Genomic DNA, 25,245 nt, shown 5'->3' with positions numbered 1-25,245 from the left:
GTGCGGCAATGAGAACGAAGGGGAAAAACCTGGTACTGAAAATGTCTTTGCCCTAGGGAAAGTCTGAGCAATCTGGTGCGCAGGACAGATGGAAACCTGCAGATATGCGTCCTTCAGGTCCACAGAGCACAGCCAATCTCCACGGTTTAGGGTATTTTGAATATGAGCTGGCGTTCCCATACTGAAATATTCCAGCGGAAGGGAAAGATTTAGGTAGGGAAGATCCAATACTATTCGCAGACATGCCTGGTATTTCTTGGGTACAGTAAATAGACAAGTGTAGAAGCTGCACCCTTTTTTTGACAGGGAACTTCCTCAATCCCCTTGATCGCTAACACGTTGTCAATCTCCCGAAAGAGGACTGCCGACCCTAATTAAATCAACGGTTGAGCAGATGGAGGGACATGGGAAATAGGTAAACAGTAACCTTTGCCGACTACCGAGAGGCTCCAGAAATCCTCATACGATACGCCAGTTATGAGTGAAGTTCGAAATTCTGCCTCCTACTGGGGAGGAGTGTATATGGATAAGTATATCACTGTTTTTTGTTATCAGTGTCTGGATTGAGGTGGCTTCAAGAACATGGGTGCGGAAGCGATTACCGATGATTGTGGCTGTAGGTTTGATGACAAACTCCATCTCCAAGTATAACTCCCTGTACTGTGCATAAATACTCTTGCTAGTGGTGGTGGCACAATGAGGATTCTTCCAAAGTGATTCGGCCTCTACCAAAACATCCTTTTGTAAAGGACTTCTACACTGGTCTGTCTTGCTTAGAGACAAAATACTTGATAGAACTCCCGGTTCAGCATCAGATTTTTCTGGTACCGGAAATCCAAGGAAATCCTGAACCCCTGACATTCTGTTGTGAAAAGCTTTTGCTGACAAAGAAGCCTCTTCCTTGCTTTAGTCATTGTTGTCTCCATCATATGTGTCTCTATGTGTCTTTACATCCTTAATGGGAGTGTGAGGTAAAGAAGTTAATCTTTGAGGAATATCAGGAGCAGGCTGTACTGGTTGGGCCTGCTCCGATGCCACTGTACTTGGAGCTGTGCTCGACGGGCTGGAAGATGGAGGCGCCAATGGCAAATCTATCTGGGATCCAGATGTCTCAGGAGGAATCCGAGGTGTAGACAGTCTGATCGACAAGCTCTTTTATCAGATTCTTATAATATCCCTTTAACGGGTCAGAGTGCACAATTCTTTGACATTTTTCAAAGAATCTATCCTCCTATGATGGAGCACCGGCTGTCACGGTCCAAGAGGATGATGCCGACAGTGTCCAGGCAGAAGATGGGGCCGAATACCAAGTCAGTTGTCTGACCAGTGGAGGCGCCCCCGAATCTGTGTGATGAAGAAGGTATGGGATAAACTGGCAACCATTCTACTGTCACAAAATTCCACTTATTGACTGTGGGAGGAAGGGGAATATGAGCAAATGCTGGGGAATGTACAGATTCAGGAGAGGAAATCTCTGAAATGTCCTCTGCCGCACGGAACACCAAGATTGATTAATTCTTGCGTTTATCCTGTGCCCTGCAGGCCATTGTGAGGGGTGTATGATATTGACCCTGTAATGGCATCACACCTTGAGAAGAATGTGAACTTGCCTCACAGGGAGAGTGTTGGAACCTGTTTTGAGAGGCGAGAAAGAGTCGCAGGGAGCCTGGCTCAATGTCCAGCTCTTTTCTTATGAAGCCCTTGCAGGTCCCCGGGGCACATCGGGCACATCCAGGTGAAATCGTTAAAGCCCTCAAAGCTGGGTCTGGAGGGTCAAGGACCCTTAGGCCGTACAGACCTGATACCAGACCTCAAAAGGTCCTCTGTGTTGCAACCGGTAGAAGCCTGTGAGGCCTTGGTGACCGAAACGGTAAATGTTCCTGGTGGAACCTCGGTAATTAAACCAGTAAAAGCTGACCTGCCCTCGCAGCAATCGCTAACCGCTGCAGAACTTCCATCCCTCTCGCTTGTGCGGGGTGCCGGACTTGCCTGAAATCTCAATGCCTGCGATGAGACGAACGAACTTCACATGACCTGAAGGAGACGCATGAAAGACCTCTATCCACCGAGACAACCTATCCAGAGGGTGACAACGTGTGATAAGGGAGGAGCAGATCACCCACCTGTGGTTGGGGCCAATAATACTCCAGACAGCACATGTGGGAATCCGCTGCCGTGTAGGGCCTGCCGCAGGATGAGCAGGCTGTGAATCCTTTAACGCCTGTCTGAAAGAAAACGATGTTTGTTGTTGCAAGGTGAAAAAGTTAAAATTTAAGAAAAAAAATCTTGAGGGAAACAGCTGCGCAGTAAAAAATCTATGCGCACTGTGCAAAGTGTCCAGTCCCGTTGATGTGGAAAAAAGGACTGGTGGGTGTTGCGGGAGGCGGAGTCAGCAAGGGCTGGCCACGAATATGCTGCTGCACCTCCCGTGCAAGACAACATTTTTAAAGGGAAATTGACATTTTGTGCTGTGCAAAAAGTGCTCTGGTCCCATCCTGCAGGACGAACACCCATAAGTATGGAGGAAAGGGGATCGGACGTAAGAGTATAGAATGTTCTTTTATGTGTCCAGATGGCAGCTAATATGATATGATATATGATCGTTTATTTATATAGCGCCTATACACAATGTGTTTCAAAACGCTTCAAGGCGAGGGAACAAGGGAAAATACAACCACATTCTTACAGGCCATGAACAGTAAGGATGTGAAATTAACTATCCCACTCGGCCTGACGACATTTCAGATAGTGCAAGAGCTAAGACATAGATAAGGATGGGAGGGGGAGAGTGGGAAGGAAATGGAAACAGACAGGCGACTACCATACTAGGCCTGACGACATTTCTGGTAGAGCCGGAGAAAAAAAAGGTGAGGGAGAGGGGTGCAGAAAGGGCGGGGAGGAACAAAACAAGCGACTATCATACTAGGCCTGACGACATTTCAGATAGTGCTGGAGGGGTGGTGGGGAGGAAAAAAACAGTAATGGGAGGGTGGAGGAAACAGACGAGGTTGATATCATATTAGGTCCAGGGACAATTCTGAAAGAGTAAGTGCATAGAAGAAAGTAAGGGGAGGAGATAGGAAAAGGGAGAAGGGAAAGGAGGACAGAAAAGAGAGTAAGCAGTCAAAAAGAGTGGAGAAGCAAGAGTGGAGAGCGAATACAATTGCAGAAGTCAGTAGTAGCACATAATGTTGCAAGCCCGGATACAAGATGAAGATGGGAACAGCATGATTCAGGGCCACCATGAGTACAAGATGGAAAGGAAGTCCAGCATGAGAGTTGAGAAGAGTGACGCACCGTGAATGAATGAAGTCCATAAAAGTTAAATCCAGCATTGGCCACAAGACAGTGATGGTGAAGGAAGGCAATATATATATATATATCAATATATGTCAAGACTACATGTGGATGCCATAAAAGCAAGTCGAGTGCATATTTTTGGTTAATTGAAAACTGTGTAAACATTTGGCATTTAAACTCACGCCCCTCTTAACATTCCTGCTTCAGTTCCAAGCTCAAATGCCACAACTCAATTTCGAATTAATGTGGTGGATTTGCTTTCTCTTCATCAGGTTGGTTTAGCTAAAGCACCGGGTGACTTTGTGCACCGCTGACTTTTAATTACTAATTAAATCATACTGTGTGTAAACATGTTCGACTGTCACTGCATAGTTTCCATTTGTGATGGTTGCATACTTACAGTGTACCTCTTTTTTTTCTCTCGATGCTCATCATGGCTTGGGATGCTAACACTTGGGCAGCTTACTTTGGTGTCCATTATATTCATTGTGAATTATTATTCATCAATAGTTATTCATTAACACATTAGAAGATGGTCATTCCAAATGTAAGCATTACATTCCATCATGCAACCTTGAAACAATAAGAAATACATGTTATGATTGACAACCTACGTTTTGGAGCACACATGAGAATACAATTGTGCAACTACTCATTTTCTTTAACAACAACTAGAAATCAACACAATTATAATACTTTGTCTACAGGTTATCTAATTAAGTATGCAAAAATTATTCATCTCAATTTCACAACACAGCTTGCTAAAGATATTGGTGTTTGCATAACAAATGCATCACATCACCCAAGAGGCTAATTTAAAGACAATTAAGGGCCTCACACATTATTTGAATGCTGTGTTTAATCACATATTTTACTTGGGAGAAGACAACATGCTGCAAACCAGTAACTTATCTAGATCTAATAAAATCCATTTCGTCTCTTACCATTTCGTCCATTGGCTATTGCCGTTCAGTGGTAGCCACAAAAATATACCAGGCAGAAGAGTGTTATTAAACTGATTTATTTCAGGTTTTACAAAGAATAAGGCTAAAGCAAAAAGGGGTTAAGCAAAATAAAAATCAATGTATCTCCGGGGTAATGAATGGAAAAGGCAAACAGTCTTGGTTGTCCCTCTGTTGGAAGCATACCGCACTTCCCGAGCCACTCAGTCTCTTTAGGCTGTAATCTCAGGCAGAACTCTAGTGCTCTGGAGTGATGGTCTCATCGGCAGAGTACAAAGTGGAAGATCTGCTTCTCTCCCTCCACCTGCGTCCACTAGGCAAAGGCCCAGAACATCCTAAGAGCAGTCTATTAAGGGCCATAGCTTCCAGCAGGAGAGGCTCTCCTTGGATGTTCGAGTGGCGTTTGGTGTGGGGCTCCAACCACCTCCCTGTCCGAGGGTCCTGGGATTACATCCCAACAACCCAGTCCCTCTCTCCTCCTTGACACCTAGCAACATATTGGTACTGAAGGGCTCTGCACCAAACTGACCCCACCACCACCTCTTCCTGCTCTCCTGAACCTACGAAGCATCAACATGGGTTCATCCACCCTTGCCAGTTCTACCTTTCCTGAGTGCAGGGTTCACCACCTTATCCTCGTCTCTCCTCCTCTAGGTTTTAGTACATTGGCATAATCCTGCTTCCAACCTCTTCCTCCAATCTCTGGCTCGGGTTTACCCAAATCTTCCCCTTCCTTGTCTTTAAGGTTCCACCCCTCCCCCATTGCGACATTTTCCATCTCCTCAATATCCCTTCCTTAAATCCTTCTTAAGCCTCTCATGCCTGTACCCACTAATGTCCCTCCTTTCCTCTATTGCACTTCGCCCCACCTTCCTCTCTCGTGCTGGTGTCTCTACAGCCTCATCCTTCTCATCTTGGATTTTCCACTAGTCCTCCACCACGGTACCCTCTAGCTTTCTCCCTCTAAACACTCCTTCTCAAAATGCACTCTGCTACCATTTCGCTTAAACGCTCTCCTTATTAATCTCTAAACACTGCAGCGGTTCGGGTGAAGTAGTCGGACACAATACAGACATTAAATGCTTTATTTTAAACTAGCTGCTCCCGGCGTAACATATGCCATTCCAGAATATCTTAAAGGTTATGAGTTTAATATTATGTTGAGCCGGTAATTAACTGTTCATTGACACTGGAACTGCTGTGCCCTATGTGAATAGAAGTGGGGAAGTAACTTGAAATTATTTAGAGGAAGGTGAAAGTGACTGTAGAACCGTGCTCATTCCGTTTGTTAAAATGATAGCTGCACTTTGCTATTTGGACAGCAGAGGGGAACCTAACACTGATGAATTGCATCAGCTGAGTACAGAAACATACCTAAGCATTTTATTAATATACTGTCATTAGGAAGTCGAAAATGAAACATTTCCTCAGTCCAAACCTAACTCTATCTGACCCTACCACTAATAATACCAACTAAACTCGACCCAAAATAATCTCTATATTCTGGTGGCCTCCCCCCTTTGCCTTTTTGTCTTGAGGTTTCTCGCAGGTTCTTCTGGTTTCTTACAAGTCTGTAATATCTAAATATCTCTTGTATCCCAAAAATATTACTTATGATGATGTCCCTCTAGTACTGAAATGTCCAATTGTTGATGGGTCATATTTTCCTGAGCAAACGACCCTTAATATTATTCTCTTTACTATAGTCCCTTAAACCCTTTCCCTTTCACCCTGGGTTGTTCTTCTGACTTACTAGCTTTAAAAGTTCCCCCTCTCTGAGATGGCTCTATCCAGTTCCTTCTTACACGGTGTATTTCACTTTGTACTCCTAATTCACGATGCATTTCACAACTTTTCTTACAGGGGACTCCCCCACTCTTTAACAATTGTCTCTCTTGAAATCACTTCTTGGAGCTTTCATCTCTTCCCCACGATCGTTGTTTCCACTTTAACGCTTCACAACCCTTTTCCTGCTATAGGCTTTTGAATATCTGCTCCGATATCTTTTTCTGCTCACTCGTTATTCTGTTAACACATGCATCACAATCATAGTCTCTTTGCTTAATTATTCATCTTCCAGGCGGCCGCCCACTCCCCAAGCACACCCCTGTATCGGCAACAGCGCCGGGTGACTTCTAGGAGTCAGCTCACGCTCGGGTAGGTAAATTTCCTCTCTTCGCTTTCACTTCTTGGTTGGTCCGGTCTTGGCTTCTCTGTAGCGCACTGCGCTCTCCCGAACTGCAATGGATGTAAGCTTTCCTTGCTTACCATCATCCAGGTTTCATACTAGTTAGGGGGGCTGCAGGCCCACCACGGTGCCTCTGTAGTCACGGCAACTCTTCGGATGTTTCCTCTGATTTATCCTGACAACGGTTCTCCCACTGTCTGCTACAGCGGTGCTACGTCGCCTCCAAATTGCCGGACGAGCTGATGGTGGTGCAGCTAAGCAAGTAGCTCCTCTCTCTACCATGCGTTAATGTCCCTGTATGTGCGGTCGTGCAGAATGACAAGAACATTGTTGACTACTGTTACTTTGTGTCCCGTTTACGGCCCTTTGTGCCCCAGCCACATGTGTGTGTGTATGTGATCCTGTTCAGAACTATTGCACTATAGCTATTGATAACCCCTACAAAGGTACAGAGGGGTCATCATGCACCTATACCGGACAAGATCCCCAAGTTTCTCCACAGCCTGCTTTGGCTGGGAAGCGGGGGGCTTTGCCAATGTTGTGGACGGTTAAGAGCTGCGGGTTGAAAGACTGAATATTTATTTTACCACCACTCAGGACACAGATACCACATTGCTAAGAAGTCTGTTGCTTTTCATGTCCGGTGACTACACTCACACAGTTTTCAAGATGCTACAGGCTAATGATGAAAGGTTATTATGGTGTTGTTAAAAGGGCCCTCAATGCTTACTTCAGCCCTCTTGACAAAGGTTTAAGCCACGCAAGAAACTGCAAGATGCACAGGCGAAATCTCACACACAGCTTATCCAGTGTGTTTTTCAGCCACACAGATGTCAAATCCTCTGTGAACACGTTACCATGAAACTTGGAGCTGCGTTGAACGCATCAACTTAATGACAAGGCAGAAAGAGTGGAAGAGGTAGTGATTGTGCTAAGGATTGAAGTGCTGAAGGCAGTACAAGATTGCCCGCCAGGGCAGGTAACGCATGCAGCAGATGTCGCAGTGCAGAAGTAAGGCTAAGTCATCAACTTTCTAGGAAACCCAATGTTAATGTGGGGGCGTCCTGCCGCACATAGGGGCCGAGCTCTAAAATCAGTCAGATGTGTGGACTATGCCAATATACCAAAGAATGACGTGCAGCCCTCCCATCATAAAAACAATGGTGTTGTCGATATTTTAGTGGCTATGCCACCAAAATGCACCAAAATCAAAGATGCCAATTTCCCCAAGACAAAGAATATGCACAGTGAAACTGGAGGTGGCTGATTCTGCTGCTGGAACCCACTTAATTACCTCAGGGACAATGAAGATGAACGGGACATCTTATTTCCTTTCAACAGTGTTTGGTACAAAGGCGAGCAAGAAGAGATCCTCAGTGCAAAGTTTCAATATGTTAACTAGTGGTACTTATTCTTCGGACACCAGGGCCTCAATGATGGAAAATTATCAGTTCAATGTGCTTCGTCCATAGTCACAACTTAATAATGCAGCCCAGAGTACACATCGGGCCTCATTATGACTGTCAGTCCGGGAACAATGGCACCTTTTTCTGGACCAGCATAGTCTGAGTTGCGATGCCGGTAACACCGGCACTGCAAGTGACTCACCGCAACCGGCAACACCGTTGCTGGTATCTGCGGAGAGACGCGGCAGCCGTGCCTGACATTTCGCCACGGCTTTAGTAAGTGCACATTTCAAGCAGCACAGACACTCAATTACCGGCATGGACATGCCGGTATCAATGTGAAAACGATACCTGTAACACCGGCATCGCGGACCAGGCATTAAGTAGATTCATGTGTGTAGAACACATGCCACAGGTGCACAAAATCAGCACAGGTGGTACAAATGAGCAGTCGCAAACCAAAGGAACCGATAGGTTACCCCAACCTAGTTGAATGTTCCCTGGAAGATGCGCTATCACATGCGTTTAGTTCTGAAAAAGAGCAAGTTACACACTGTAGCAATCTTAAATTGAGTGATGGTCTCGATTTTAATTAGTGAATTCTTTGACTTTGCCAACACGTGGCTCAACCCCTTCTTTGGGTCTTTATAACTGCACAGCTTATTACAATAACACTCAATTACATGCCCATAAATGACCTAATTACATGTGCCATTAAGAAAACATCAGAAAGAAAATACAATAAGCAAATCCATTGCATGGAAGGGAGAGGGAAGGATTAGCAATCATCTGCAACACCACCAATCAATAAAAACAAATTGTCGAACACCTTGCCTCATCCACTAGTGAGTGTGAATATCTCACCCACTCAAAATAAACATTCTAAAAACAGGACTTCCTGTCTCAGAAAGAGATGGGTCCCGTGACTGTAAATGGTCACCTGACGTATCATCAGTGCTGTGCATTCGACAGGTATTTCTTCCCTCTCAGTAAGCAAATTCAGGCAATCTACCATGATTCAAGATTTTGTGTGTTTGGGCACCGATGAGCCCTTTTGAAATGCAGACTTAACATAAAAGGGAGGCCTTCACGCTTATAGTGCCGTTTTTGTGGGTCATGTGATGGCTTTTAGGTCACCTGACTCAACACAGCGTTACTTTAGCAACAACGGACCATAGGTCATGAGGACTATACGTGAAGCGGAAACGCGAGAATCACGATTATTCACATTGAGTGAGGTGGCGACTATGTTGCAATGTATTTTGTTCACTAATAATAGTATCCACTGGGGTTTCTTATTCGGATGGTACAATGAAACTACTTTATCCTAATCTCTTATCATGTAATTGAGTGTTATTGTAATAAGCTGTGCATTGAAAAAGACCCAAAGAAGGGGTCGAAACACGTGTCGGAAAAGAATTCACTAATTAAAATCGAGACTATCACTCAATATAAGATTGCTACAGTGTGTAACTTGCTCTTTTTCAGAACTAAACACATGAGACAGCGCATCTTCCAGGGAAAAACAGCATTTTTCTGTTTTTCAAATGTCCTACTGCATCATGTTCGAGACCACATCAGTCTACCCAGGACAGCAGACCAGGTCAATGTGACGAAAATAGCCTTCTATGCCCTTGCAGGTATGCCGAATGCCATTGGTGCCTTGGACTGCACACATGTGGAGCTGGTGGCCAGGCATGCTGTGAAGGCTGTGTACCGCAACAGAAACCTTTATCATTCGCTGAATGTGCAGATGGTGTGTGATGCACGCCTCATCATTACCCATTGCTGTGCCAGATTTCCCGGTTCCACTCATGATTCCATGGTGCTGCGCTACTCCACGCTGGCTGCTGGGTGAGTCGAACTACAAGGCCATGTGCACAGTTGAATTGGGGGGCGGGGGGCAGGAAACAGCATAGTGTACCTGGCTGCTGGGTGAGTAACTACAAGGCCGTGTGCACAGTTAAAATGGAGGGAGGGGGCAGGAAACAGCATAGTGTACCTGGCTGCTGGGTGAGTCTAACTACAAGGCCATGTGCACAGTTGAAACATGGCCATGTAGAACAACCATCGCCAGTGGCTGTGCATATTAAATGCTTCAATCCATCTTTCATTTCACTTCTCTGCACTGTGTAAATTACAAATACACCATGAAATTGAACATGTGCAGGATAGGGAGGTTTAAAGGGGAAGGATGACCATGAATAAGAGTAATGATCATAATTCAAGTCAATACTACAACATGTACAGTTCCTAAATGAAAGCGGTGAAGTATCTACTTTGTATTGTGCGTGCATTAAACATGAAAGTGTACAGGTGAGACTCAAGGTGCTACACAGTAATAACATGCCTGAGTGCAAGGCCTTGACAGGCGTGCCACAATTTAGGAAATAGATCCATTGCATGCATGAGATCAACAATTCTCTACATAAACAAAAGAACAATATGTACCACAATAGAATGAGAACAAGAAGCACTAACACAGTCAAGCAAACACACCCCACACGCATTTTGACATAGTATATTTCAGGTACCTGATAAAGGACATATGCTAGCTGAACGAAATGTTGCATGTGCATGTCTGTCCACTCAAATGAACACTATATAGCCTGTGCCAGCATGACATGGCCAGAAGAATGATATTGTACACTTTCTGTTGCCCCCGTGCAGGCGATGCTGGTTACCCCCTGATGCCATGGTTGATGACACCCGTGAGGTACCACACAACATCCACGAGCAGGCATACAATCGTGTCCATGTACGTACTCGGGGCACCATTGAACAGACATTTGGCCTTTTGAGGGCGAGGTTCCGCTGCCTGAGCAGATTGGGGGGAGCACTGATGTACAACCCGAAAAAGGTGGGAAAGCTAGTGCTTGCCTGTGCCATGTTGCACAACATGTGCATCAGACACAACGTCCCCCTGCCACCCGACATGAACATGCACCCACCAGAGGCTGAGGAGGCCAGTGATGATGAACAGGCAATTGGCCAGCTCGTGATGGCATGGATGGACATGTTGCACGAGATTAACTTATACAGCACTACTTCTAATCACCTGTCACACAGGCGGCACAGGACACCTAGCGCATGGGGCACTGCACGTAAATAAATACACTCACAGTGAATAATCTATGTGCAGTCATCATTTCTGTTTGCAACACCAACTTGATTTCATGAATTGAAAATATGTACAATTGTGAAATGACTACACTCCTAATATTATGCACTCAGACTATCCCTCCCACAACCCCTCCCCAACTATCCCTCCCCACACTCCCTCCCCAACTATCCCTCCCCACACCCCATCCCCAACTGTCTATAGCCAACTCCTGTCCTGTTTTACAATGTACATTGGCAAAAGTCACTGACAGGGCACCTATGGGTCCATTGCCTATTTGCGGCCCATTTTAGGCTCCAGTGTGCAGGGCAAGACAGCCGCGTGGAGCGCCGCCTTGGGCTGCTCTGCACTGAACTCCCTAGTGTGGTGCTAGTTGAGGGAGCCGGTGGTGTTGCCAGGTGCCTTTGGTCCATGAAAGCCTGGAGCAACATGGCCATAGTTCAGCGATCGAGGACATGATGCAGTTGCCCTCCCTCACCCTTTTTGACATTTGAACTAGGGCACGTGTGCATCGACCAAGTGCCCGTGCATTTCGCCTGCAACTGGCCTACACGCTCTCTCGTGTTAAAATTGAGACTATCCCTTATGGTAATCCTTCAGAATCATTGAATCATTGAATCGGCGGCAGCGATGGGCTGATAAAAGTTTTGAAAATGAATCATGACAGGCCATAAATCTATTGACGATCCTGACATGTTCCATATTTGATATCAAACCTGAATATAGTGCACTAGTTAACATCAGGCTACTGTAATCACACACTCGCCTGCAAAGAAATATCAGAAAAGAGAAGAGGCATAATTACAGAAACACATTCATCTCATGTTCCTTATTGAGACCCTGCTTTGTACATCGTAATCTGCATATCATCTTAGTTTCAAATTGCCTCAGGCGCTGCTGCACATCTCCACCTCTTTGGTTTCTGTATGCCAATAAATTGGATATCCACTTTTCCTGCCAGTGATTTGTCTCAGATTAACTCTATATCAAGTGAATTATAGGTCTTTCAAATGATTATTGGGATTGTTTTATGAATATCTTGTGATTTGACAATGACGGATAACTGTTCAAATTTTGAGTTTCAACACACTGTGACATTGTATAGACTAAGGCTTTCTGACATATAAAGATATTGTTTGGGAACACAAAATGACGTAATATTAGGATGCGTGTTTGGATGTGCAAAGGGATTTAACGTTAATGTTTCTTTTTCTTTTCCTTTTTCCCCGCCAACCCTCTTATTTTCTGAAGCCCTATTTTTGTTTCACTTTCTTTTAATGCAAATTGACCACTACCAAATGTTTTTTTATAATTTGACAATCTTGAATAGTTATTTTCTGGCGTGTATATATTTATTTGATTGACTTTGATGTGATTGGTTACTCAAAGGGACTTTTTTGCATTGAAAAAGACTGAGCCGGTTGAAACACGTGTTGGCAAACTTTAGTAACTACGAATTTGTTCAATTAATAAGGTTGATATACCCAAAATTCCATGTTTTCTTGTACAATGAGGCAAAAGCACTATATTCACTAATTTGGGACAAGCGTAATTGAGCTTGGCACGTGTTTTGTAAACTTCCGACAGAACAATACTGAATTTTTCAGATATATATGCCGAGAGTCTAGATGGTCATTGGATTCTCAAAAGATGGCTAACATTCTGGGTGCGGTGGCACGAGGTGCATTCAAAAGAAAGAAGCTTCTGAGCAGTGCTTAATTTTGGTGTCTATTTTAATCACAGCCATGGCAACAGTTGCTCTGTTGTTCATGGAAATATGGTTAAGTGGAAAGGAAGTGTTAAAGAATGCCAAAAGAGCATGGGCAATGGACACTATCCAGTCTTTTTTGATCAGGCCTGCCCCAGATAAACTGTAGTTGACGCTGTTCTAACTGGTTTTGGGGCAGTTTAGAGGACGATTACAGACTGCCCATCCTCAAACAAGGGGCAAGGATTTATTTTATTTATTTATTTATTGTATTTTTACACTTATATAGTGCACCTAACCTGGAGCCATCTGGACGCTTGTTCTGAAGAAGATGGTTACAGAAGTTGCTTATATAGGATGGTTGCAAATGTAGTTAAATAGTTCCAAAGTACAAGTGCTTAATGGTCAAGTCAGGTCAAGTTGCATAGTATAGAAGGCAGGTGTGCAGCGCGGGCTGCAGAGTCATATAAGATATATACATAGTATAGACATGGCTAGTGTATGTGCTCAATATTCAGGTCAGGTGATTTCCGTTACAGGCAAGTCAGCTGGCAGAAGCACACCTCATGTTACAGGGGCTGCAGCAAACAATCAGGCAGTGCCGGCAATGGGTCATATCAGGTGGGTAACAAGGTATAATTCGGCATGTGGGCAGCACTGTGCTGCATGGTCAAATCCGGTAAATTACATTACAGGCAGGCCAACTGGCAGAAGCGTACCTCATGTTACAGGGGCTGCTGCAATCGAACGGGCAGCGCCGGCAACGGATTGAATCAAGTGGGTTACAATCAGCCATGTGGGCAGTGCTACATGGTGAATCAGGTCAATTACATTACAGGCAGGCAAACTGGCAGAATCACACCTCATATTACGGGGGCTGCAGCACTCAAGCAGGCATCATATGGCAAGTGAATAAAACAGTACATCCAAGTTCGGCATCCATGTGAGGAGCACTACTAGGTTCCGCAATTAGGCAGGGTACACTGTGCACAGGTCATTTGAAAGCAAGTGTAAAAGAACCTTCTAAATCAGATCTAACTGGACAAAGAGAACAGCACAGGTCGTGAGTGCCCCAGGTTGCAAGTTGCAACTAAGCAGTGGTTGAAAGTAATTTCTAAGCATCCCAATCACATCTCACACAACCACTAGGAGTAGGGCGTTTGAAAGACAGGTGGCAGCAATTACAATTGCGTTTGGATGAAACACAGTCAATATGTTAGAGTGTATATCGTCATCAGAATGGCACAGTAAGCAAGATAAGGCGTGTGAGCGTTAGTGCATCAGGGTACTATTGTGAGAGTTTGATTAAGTACAGTTCAGGTTGCGGTTGTGGAGGGGCCGGCAGGTATTAAATCGGCCTTGAGTTGTGAGTACAAATGTCAGCGAAGAAACAGGCGTCTTAGGCAATCAGGACATTTTCGTGCTAGGAAGCAGTAGAAATGCACGGCGGGGTACAACGGGCCAGAAACCGTGTTCAGGTCAGGATGTGCAAGCAAAGTATGTAAATATGATGTGTGGTAGAAGACAAACTGACCGGTTGAAAGAAAGTCAGCCAATGTTTAGGGGCTGTTGTAGGGATTAATACCTGAAGGTGAGGGCCTGATGTGGGATTAGAGGTCTCTGGCGACAGGTTACTCAGGTGTGATGAGGGTGGTCATCCATGGCGAGAGAGGGAAAGACAGGGGCCTTAAACCCGGGCCTTTGACCTGGGCCCTGGTATTTGCAGCGTGTGCTGGCCAATCAAGAGGCTCGATGTTGAAGAGTGCCTCTCCAGTCAGTTCGGGGGAGGCCAGGTTCGGATGGAAAGGTGGCGGCCATCTTCACAGTGGTTATTAAGCCACTAGGTCCAGTGTCAAGTGGAGGCGAAGCAGCCATTGTACCCTGATGGTGAGGGGGCATATCTTTTCAGGTCGAGCTGATGGGGTCTCCAGTGTGTGTCTGGGTGCAAGGTGAGGAAGGGCCAGTCTGTCTCTACAAAGGGTTCACACAAAATTGTTCACTCCTCTTGCTACAAAGGGTTCAACAAAACAAATGTTAAGTCTCACCAGGTTCCAGAAACAAAACCAATCCAGGACAGGTGACTGGTGCAAAGGAGCAAATCAAATGTTCCTCCACATCACAACCAAGAAAAGGAACAAATTAAAAGTTCTTTCCTCAAGGTGAAAGTGGGTCACTCTCCTTGCAGGCCGGCAGTGACTTCCTACCAGGCTGGGCCCAAGTTTGACACTTCTGTTTGGGTCTGGTGTTCCCTGGTGGGTTTTGACAGAGAGGTGAGGCCCTGCTCTCACCTATTCCTCCCTGGGCCCCTTTTCCATCCTGACCTTTCCTGGGATGTTCTTCCAGTCCCCCTGCATAGTTGGGCTGTCTTATTTCTCCACCCAATAGTGTGCTCTCTCCTGCATCAATGTGATCCTCTCCCAATCCTCACTACTTAACTGTGGGATGCCCCATTGAGAAAAAGAGTTCCTGCGCTACCTAGGTAGGAAGGTTCCATTACCAGATTGTAGTCTGCTCAGAGAATCTGCCTCCTGTTTTCCCCTAACCCCCCAGAAGGTGAAGCACTTGTAAGTGGATTTTGTAACAAAATGTCGATTTCCTTAATACCACATGCACCAAGGCTAGCTGCATAGACTTGTTTACCCCATGCTTGTTCAAACAGAACATAATTGTGGGGTTGTTGGTCAAGCTCAGAACCCAACAGCCTTGTTATTCAGAAAGATTACTTTCAAAGTATTGAAAATCACTAGAAGCTCAGAAATGTTGTGCAGAGTTCACAGACTGTACACCTGTAGGTCGTTTAGAGCTGCTCCACACCAAAGGAGAGAAGAATCCATCACTATGGTTGGGAGAGGGAAGAGGTTCCCAAAACAGGACCCCCACCAGAAGATTGGCTGACTTGGCCCACCAAAGCAGATCTCCCCTCAGTCCCAGAGGCATAGAGATTATTAAAGCCTCAATAGGAGTGGATCGACTCTAGGCCTAACAAAGTAGAGCTGGATGCACCACATCTTCAATCTGGCATCGGGAACACAATATGGCATCACACCAAGTGGTCCCTAAAACCACCAAGCTGTGGCCTGGTTGTGATGAATGAAAACACTTCAAGAGATCAAGATATCCTGAATCCTCTCCAAATTACGAAAGACTTGGGCTACCGCTATGTCTCAATAGAAACCAACAAAGGTCATGCTCTGTGAAGCCATCAAAGGTGATTTCCTGGGGTTTACTGAAAAGACAAGATGAAAGAGGGGGTTCAAGAGAAGCTGAAGCAATTTTAATGAGTCCTGGGGATTTGTGGCACAGGTAAGGGCAGGTGGGCACTTCCTGGAGCCAGAGGTGAGCTGCCACCACTTACGTCATGTTTGTGAACTGTCTGGGAGCAGTCTGAAAAGTGGAATTGTGTACTGAAACTGCCTGCTGCTGAGGGATAAAGCCAGGAGGCTCCCAAACAGAGACATGGAGGTAGACATTCTTCCCATCCACTCACAGAGCCTGTCCCCCTGCCACAGAGTGCACAGAATGCGCACAGGAATGACCCTCTTAAACTCTTTGTAGGGAGAGAAAGATTGAGGAAGGTAAGATCCAGGATGGTGCACAGACCTGCCTGGTTGTGTTTGGTCATTGTGAACAGCCTGGAATAGAAACCCTAGCCCCACTATGCAGAGGGAACTTTGTTTACCTCATTCAAGTCCAAAGTTAGAGATCTGAGTTGAATAAAGGGAGAGTTAGACAGGGCAGGGTAGGAGATGAAGGCAGAAGACCCATCTTGCAATTGAGATGATCCACTGATCCGCTGTTATTGCCCTCCAGTCAACTAGGTGGAGGGAAATGCCCTACCACACCCCGCCCTAGTCAAGTGGGAACAAACTAACTAGTGTTAAAGGTGTCCCCTCCTAAACTGTGGCAAAAACTGCTCAAAATCCACTAACCCCTTGCACAGATTTTAGTTTGCTGCAACATGTCTGCATTCATTTGATGTAGGTACAGAGATGACTTTTGGTTGACTGTTTACTTACTATTTCCAACTACTTGTCCTCTTTGCTTAGTACTGTGGAAATAGACCGTCTAGGTGCTTTCAGGAAGGGCCTCCAGGATGCACAAAAGACTATCTGAGGAATATATGTTTCCAACTGTTTATTTAGAGTTAAAATAAAGAATAATGCCAACTCAAACAACCCAAAACAACCAAGTCTCCCACACTGTGTGTGATGGCTCCTCACATCCAAGAGGTTTTGCTGGATTTTTTGGTTGCCCCAAAACTTTTTTCTATAGGCCAACTAGAGGCAGGATTTTGGCGACGCCCCCATCCCCCATTACGCTCTAGGAGGCAGTTACTAGTTCATGTGCCAGTTTTGCATGGTCCTTCACCAGTTCGGGGCACAACATCAACCTCTTCATAGGGGCGAGTTGAAGCCATGAATCATCATCCTCAATCTTCTCCTTTTTGAACATCACATCTCTCCCCTTTACTTGGGCTTCCTACACTTGGATCTCATGTCTGATCCTTCTCTTGCCTTCTTGCATAGGTTGCCTGCCTCAACCCATCTCTTCCACCTTCCTTGGTCCAATTGGGCCTCCTTATTTCTTCCTGCTCTGTCTAGATGGAAGCAAGCCTTCATCTCCTCCTTCCCTCTGGGTATTACTTCCTCTGCTGCCCGATGACCCTTGTATTCCACTGATGTTATGACCCCCCCAGACCAACAACTCCTGATGTTACGACTACAAACGCCTCTTCATTTTATCAGCTCCTTCTCCCCGACTCGCCTTTAGTGCTTCCTCATTAACCCCCTTGTCACTTTCCAGCTACCTATCACAACCACCTTCTCCAAAAACCCACGCCAAATGAATGGGGTCCCTGCATTTTATATTTTTATACCTTTATACACCCCCCAGCCCCCTGGTTGATCTCTTATCAAGTGGCTAAACCTGAAGTCTTCATTGGGATCAGGCTGCGATTGGTTGATAGTTCCGAGTGCACCTCAGGCTGCCTTGGGAATCAGGGGGCTGGGCCAAGACAATGACTGGCCTGTATCGTCTTGGAATTCACTCTCTTTACTTTGACCCTGCCTGTGCTGATCTTGGGTCTTCCGTTATTTCTGCGTGTGGATTTAATGTTGGGAAAATACATTGCAAACTGTTTAGACTCTCGTTTCTATGGGTAATGTGAGCTTGCAGTGACATTATAACATTGTATACTTTGAAAGGAAATGCTCTGCCAGGAGACCATGCTTTTATAAATTCATTACTCACATCACACAATACAACATCGAAAAGCTGTGACCTTGCAACATTGTATTCACAGGACTTCCAGCCTCACAGCATGTCTCCTTAATGCTATGAAAGGACTTTCCTGATGTTGTGGTCTCACTTAACAGTATCTAAACACAAGTCTAACTCCACGTGAATGAAACTGACCCTGCTTAAAATGGAATGTGGGGTATAGGGGCCCGTCTATAGGGAGGTACAGGCTCTCTTAGGTAGGAAAAGGTCAGTGTGTTTATAATAACTGGACTTGGTATAATGTTTGGAAGGGTACATATAGTCTTCTACATTTATATTGTAATTGCCCCCTGGCATATGATAGCGGCCAAGGGAGGGGCATTGTGATGAGTTGTCTGAACGCCCAATCCTGGAGAAGAAAGAAATATCTAATTGTTTTCGCCACAGGTGGGCGATGGTGGCGAAAACAATACATACCCCGGGCAAAAAAGAAGAAAATCAGATTCCAAACAGAACGCAAACAGAAGCTCAAAGTCGAAATCTTCTCCAGCAATCTTCACATTCACGGCAGAGCACATTTTTCCGACATTCGATATTTTCTCACAGAAAGCACCGACTCAAAATGAGCCGACGAAAAAGCCTGTCCTAAACCAAAGAAGCACAACAAAGGAGGCAAAGGTTAAACCAGGGCTTGTGAAAGGACTCCCTATCGCTAAATCAAAAGGCGTTAAAAAGCCTACGGGCATAAATCTTCCCAGTCCTACTAAATAAAAATCTCCCACAACACCATCTCAGAGCGAGCTAGTAGAAGAGGACCAGCAAGTCGGTGAACAATCATACGACTCAATAGACTTAATGAACTTAAGCTTATATACTGTCGAAGATTCTGAATCTGAAATTCCAGAAGCTTCGCAACAAAAAAAGACCAAAAGAGATTCCACAGACCTTCGCCAGACGCAAATCTCAAACAAGAGAGTGTTCTTTGCTGATTCCAGTCCGTTATCACAAACGTCTCGGACACGAATGAAAAATACCAACAAAAAAAAACGCTCTAAGAGCCTTGGAGTTATCACAGTCAAAAGGACTGAAGTGAAGACACTCAGCGACAGGCCAGGACCTCAATTCCATAATAAAGGGAACAGGAAAGTTGCGGTTTCGAAAGGACAACGCAGGAAAAGTTAAAGTCGTCAAACATCGCCCATTGGGAGAGGCGAGTTTTGCATCGTCCACAACCTCAACCAAAAACACATTACAGGTCAAGGGTCCACGACGCAAGGGAGAACCTGGCGTCCCCTAATTGGCAAGACAATGCTCAGGAAAGCAAGCTCACTTCTAGTGTGAAACCAATCCCGACGCGAACATTCAAGCTTCAAAGATGTCACGAAGAAAGACAATTGGACCCTAAATTATAAAGCGATATCAGACATCTTTGACCAAAGTCCCTCCAAGCGGCCTCGCTAAGTATTATTGACATCCTGGAACCCAACCCTAATGGAAGAAAAGACAGTTCCTATCTACATGTCAATTCGAGCAAGACCCAAAAATTACTTTGGAGTTCTAAGGACGAACTAAAACATCTGGGCTTAGAGCTTACCCTCGCAATGAACGCGACACTGAACCAAGTGGACAAAACAACGGAGGAGAAAGCGTCAAGAAGTCCTAGAGGCCTGCTCAAAGGTAGAAACGCAAGAGCACCACTAAATCACAACTCGCCTAGTCGGAGACTCCCCCTCATAAAATCATTTCAGGCTGCCTCAGGGAGAGTAACTAAGTCTCTGGATTTGGCGGTGGAAAAAGCAGCAAGACACTTGCGGATGAGCAATGACCTAACACAGTTGCGAGAACAGATAAAAGATAAGCTACCCAAACCAGCAGAAAGATACCATTGGAAAGAGGATCAACTGGACATTTCGACCCTAAAGAGAGCTCACCAAATGACCAAAATTGGTCTTTTCACCGATGGCAAAAAAGGCTGGAGCCTCAGAGAGAAAGCGCCACTTAATCCTGTTGAAAACAGCAACTGGTTCAAGAAGCAAGTAAATCGGCTGAGAGCAAAATAGCCATTATATAAGGATATCAGGAGCCTACATCCGGATCCTCAAGGAATAAACAATACACCTACACTGTCATTGGCATCTTGGAACGCGAGGGGATTTGCCCATTTGACTGGAAAATCAGATGTGCAATTGTCTGACTTTGACGTACTTTGCCTGCAGGAGACATGGCTCATTAACAAACCTTGCCTAGATGGAATTGAGTTAGCACACTCACCGGTCCAGAAAGGACTTAAAGGAAGACCACGATCAGGAATAATAACAGCGGTCAAATCAGGAAGCACCCTGACTTTGACCAAGGTTATGAAGAGATCGGAATTCATCTTGGCATCAATAATCTCTTGGTCAGCCCCGGTTAAAAGTGCCAAAAAAGTGACGCAAGAAAAGATCTTGGTTCTTAACATCTATTGGAATCCTCTGAGAATACCGAATGAACAGTTCCTGACGGAAGTTGAACTGACAATCAATTCAGCACTAATAGAAGAAGATGTTAAACACATAATGATTGCAGGCGATCTGAACATCGATCTACTTACCAACAAGAGAAACCCATGCGGAAGAGCCGCTTTGTGGTCCAGACTCATGAAATCCAGAGACCTGCACAACCTACACCTGACAAACGACGCAAAAGAAAACTACATTCCAACATGGGAGAGAAAGGGCAAAGGGGCAGTCATCGACTATGATGTGTCCAGAAGCCTCCTAAAATACTTTGCCTCCTTCAGGTGCGAAGGACTGAAAATAGTGACCACAATTTACTACTTCATGAGTGGCACACAAGTGCAAAAGAAGAACGAACAATGCTTTTACCTCTGGATTCTGATATGCAGGGTATCCGTATTCGACTCTCAGACACTGCAATCAGCGCTTTGACGAAAGAATACTCTGAGCGCACGAGTCAGGGCAGATACCTCTTTGAGAATATAACAGATTATTCATCAGTCCTGACAGTCCACAAAAAGCCGGCAAAAAAAGGAGCCAAACGGTCATCAACGGCTAGCCATGTTTTCAACAAACAATTGGTAGAGGAGAGGAAGCTGGTCAGAAAATTAAAAAGAAAAGCAAACAAATCGGGCTCGGAATTCAAAATAGCAGAATCAAACAAAGCTACAAAAAAATACCAACAGTGGCTGAGAGGAAACAGACAGAGAAATCAAGATGACGCAGAACTGATGCTGCGTACGATCTGTAGCAAAAAAACAAAGAACTTCTGGTCACTGATCAATGGAAAAACAAAGGCAGAAAACCAGCCATTAACCAATGCAGTGGGCAAATTGAGCTGGGTGAAACATTTTGAACAACTCTATAAAGCCCCCTTGAAACCTCCACCATCTTCCTCCACTGAGGAAAAAGTAAAATGGAAAATCCCAACGGATCAAGAAACAATCATCAATAAAATAAAGAAACTCAAAGGTTCACGTGCGGCAGGACCAGACGGCATTACCAACTTTGACCTTAAACAAAAGGCCAAAAGTTGGTCCAAGTTCGTAGGAGAAGTCTTCAAGAACTGTAACACAGCCTCAACCATACCTCCATCTTGGAAGAAGGCGATCGTAGTGCCTATCTTTAAGAAAGGAGCAAGAGACAACCCGAGCAACTACCAGCCTATATCATTACTAGACTCAATAGGTAAACTTTTAGCTGTATTCATCCTGGAAAGCTTTAAAGGTTGGGCAGCCCTCGGCAACATGACTGACCCGTTACAAACAGGTTTCGTAAAAAATTCACGAACGACTGATAACATCTTAGCCATAAGTACCCTGAAAGTCAAAGTCGTTGAAGGTCACCCCAAAATCTACATGGCCTTCATTGACCTAACAAAGGCATTCGACTGTGTCGACAGAACCCGGTTATGGGAAAAACTTGAAAATCACAACTGTCCACCAGAAATCCTAAATCCCATCAAGGATCTGTACAGCGACACGTCAATGTGCGTACGCCTAAATCAGCAGGGCCTATTGTCATCTTGGATCAAAATCAAATGAAGAGTAAAGCAGGGTTGTCCTCTGGCCCCAGAACTTTATAACGCATACACCTCGGATTACAAAGACCGAGAGGCAAAAGTACGATCATTCCCTCCAAGAGTAGGTGAAGTGAGAATATCAAAAATGCTATATGCAGATGACATTATCTTGATGGACCAAACACCGATAGGCCTTCAAAGACAACTACGAACCTGGATTCTTACCTTCAAGCAAACCATCTTCAAATGAATCAAGAAAAAACTAAAATCATGATTCTGGGAAAAGGCACTGGCAAAAATGTGAATTTCGCATGGAAGGTACGTGAAGAAAGGAACAAGTTACTTACCTGTAACTGTTGTTCTCCAGCATGGGTCTGGCATGGATTCACATGCTCATGAATATTCCCCGTCGTCAGGCTGGGAATCCTCGGTAAAGAAAAAACCAGTATCAGTTTCGTTTCTGATCTGTCTTTCGTAGTAATAACCAATCACTGGTCTCTGCGTCATACTGACCACAGCCAATGACTGCCCTCTACCTAAGAACCGCCTCTGGCAGCCATCTTCAGATTTGGAAGCACGTGAAGTGGCAGTATGACCAAGTGAAGAGCCGCAGAGGGGTAGGCGGGAGGGTTCGCATGTGAATCCATGCCAGACCCATGCTGGAGAACAACAGTTACAGGTAAGTAACTTGTTCCTTCTCCAGCATGGGGTCTGGCATGGATTCACATGCTCATGAATAAAGAATACATAGCAGTACACACATGCACAACCACGGGAGGTGGCAAAGGCTCAACATTAAGCATTACATCACACTCAACATTAAGCATCTTACCTCCTCTCCAGGCTCACCTCAGGCGAACAGGTTGCGCAGCACTGCTTGGCCGACCCTGGACTCCTCCCTGGAATCCCGATCGACGCAGTAGAATTTCGTGAAGGTGTGCGTCGACCTCCACGTAGCAGCCCTGCATATGTACAGCAGGGGCACACCAGAAAGGAACGCCGTGGTAGCTGCGATCGCTCTGGTGGAATGGGCTCTCGGACGGCCAGGCAGCGGTCAGTTTGCCAACCGATGACAGTACATGATACAGCCGGAGAGCCATCTGGAAATGGAAGCCTTCGAGAGAGCCTTCCCCCTGATTGACAGGTCCAAAGTTCACAAAGAGTTGTGACGTCTTCCGAAAACACTTCGTGCGGTCCACGTAGAACTTCAGCGCTCTAGCCACATCCAGAGAGTGCAAAGTTCTCTCAGCCGGCGACGAAGGCGACGGGGAGAATACAGGCAACACCAAGGGTTCGTTGAGGTGGAAGTCCGACGGTACCTTGGGCATGAAGGAGGGGTGCGTCCTGAGCACTACCCTCGTGTCGTGAAAAATCAAGTACGGGGCCTTGCAGGAAAGGGCCTGGATCTCTCCCACCCGTCGTGCGGAGGTGATGGCCACAAGAAACGCTGTTTTCCACGACAGAAGCTTCAACGGGGCCGAGTGCAGAGGCTCGAACGGAGGTCCCATGAGCTTGGTCAGCACCACGTTGAGCTCCCACGCCGGGGCCGGAGCCTTCACCGGCGGGAACGATCTGAACAGTCCCTTCATGAACTCTTTCACCAGACGATGAGACCACAAGGACGTCCACCCCGTGGTTCTGGTGTATCGGGAGATCGCAGCAAGATGAATCTTGATGGACGCGTGTGCCAGTCCAGCTTTGGCCAGCGTCAGCAGGTACGGCAGTACTTGGGGAGCCGTAATCGTAGAGGGTTAATCTTCTGTGCGTGGCACCAGACAGAGAACCTCTTCCATTTGTGTCCGTAGCATTTAAGAGTCGAGGACGCCCTGGCCTTTGCAAGAACCTCTCTGCAGTCGGCCGGTATGTCGTATCCTCCAAACTCTAGCGCTGCAGGAGCCAGGCCTGCAAGTTCAGCGATTTCGGGTCGTGGTGGAGGATGGCGCCTCCTTCCCTGAAGAGCAGATCCGCGTCCACCGGCAGCTTGATTGGCGGGGACGCTGACAAGTCCAGAATGTCCGGGAACCATATCTGCCTCGGCCACGCAGGTGCGACGAGGATCATCCTGCACCGTGACCTCTTGAGCTGGTTGACGAGCCGGATTAGCAGTGGCAAAGGAGGGAACGCGTAGAGGAACAGGCCCTCCCAGGGGAACGAGAAAGCATCGCCCATGCTCCTCGCCTGGGGAAACCTGCTGGCGAACCTCCGGCACTTGGAGTTCGTCGCCGTCGCGAACAGGTCGATCTGGGGTGTGCCCCACCGTCGGAAGAGGCGATCCACTAGATCCTGCCGTAGTTCCCACTCGTGGCACGAGCGCAGCTCCCTGCGGAGTGAGTCGGCGATGGTGTTTTTTATCCCTGCCAGATGAAACGGCACCAGAAACATCCCTTGGGCGACTGCCCAATGCCACAGGTCCTGCGCCTCCTTGGACAGTGCTGGGGACCTGGTTCCGCCCTGTTTCCTGATGTAAAACATGGTGGTGGTGTTGTCGGTGAAGATCCTCACCACCTTTCCCTTGAGGGACGGAAGGAAGGACCTGAGGGCCCAAAACACTGCACGGAGCTCCAGGACGTTGATATGTAAGGATTTCTCCGTCGGGAGCCAAAGGCCTCTTGCGTGCAGATTTTCGGTGTGCGCTCCCCACCCTTCCAGGGAGGCATCCGTGGTCACTGTCTCCTGGTGGGCTGGGGTCTGGAAGTCCATGCCCGCCGTCAGATGCGCGCGGGTGCCCCACCACCGGATCGCTCGTCGGAAACTCTCGTCGAGTGTGATCCTTTCCTCGAAGCTGCCCGTCGTTTGGATCCAGCGCGCGTCCAGGAACTCCTGCAACGGGCGCATCCGGAGCCTGCACATGGGAATGAGGTAGATGCAGGAAGACATCATTCCGAGGAGGGACTTGATGGACCTCACCTTGGCCGCGTCGGCCACCAACATCCGCTGCACCTTGCCCAGGATGGTCCTGGTCCTCTCCTCCGACGGGGAGGCCAGAAGGGCCACTGTGTTGAGCCTCGCTCCCAGAAACAGAGCGTCTTGCGCGGGTACCAGGTGGGATTTGGCGTAGTTCACGGAGAATCCCAGGTCCGTGAGAAGTTGGACGGTCCTTGCCGTGTGAACCACGGCGAGCTCCCTTGTCTTGGCTCGGATGAGCCAGTCATCCAGGTAGGGGTAGACGTGGATCCCTTCGCGGCGCAGCTGCGCCGCCACCGGTGCGAGGCACTTGGTGAACACCCTGGGTGCCGACCGTAGTGCGAAGGGGAGGGCTTTGAACTGGTAATGACGCCCTTGGACCACAAACCTGAGGAATTTTCGGTGCCCCTTTAGGATGG

General features: G+C 46.5%; 1 protein-coding gene across 4 annotated transcripts in view; it reads right to left on the bottom strand.

Annotated features, from left to right (window-relative positions):
- Positions 1–25,245, bottom strand: part of SGK3 (serum/glucocorticoid regulated kinase family member 3) — a 1,805,260-nt gene that overhangs the window by 1,242,244 nt on the left and 537,771 nt on the right. For all 4 annotated transcript variants that reach the window (XM_069621138.1, XM_069621137.1, XM_069621136.1 and 1 more), the window contains one exon: positions 3,701–3,873. In XM_069621138.1, the coding sequence (XP_069477239.1) occupies positions 3,701–3,787 (87 nt within the window). In that variant the 5' untranslated portion in view covers positions 3,788–3,873. The remainder of the gene's footprint in view (positions 1–3,700; positions 3,874–25,245) is intronic.

This window comes from Ambystoma mexicanum, chromosome 5q (assembly GCF_040938575.1).
Source record: "Ambystoma mexicanum isolate Mex_15411 chromosome 5q, UKY_AmexF1_1, whole genome shotgun sequence".
NCBI lineage: Eukaryota > Metazoa > Chordata > Amphibia > Caudata > Ambystomatidae > Ambystoma > Ambystoma mexicanum.
The sequence above is the reverse complement of the archived record's forward strand: the minus strand, read 5'-3'. Positions and strand labels throughout refer to the sequence as shown.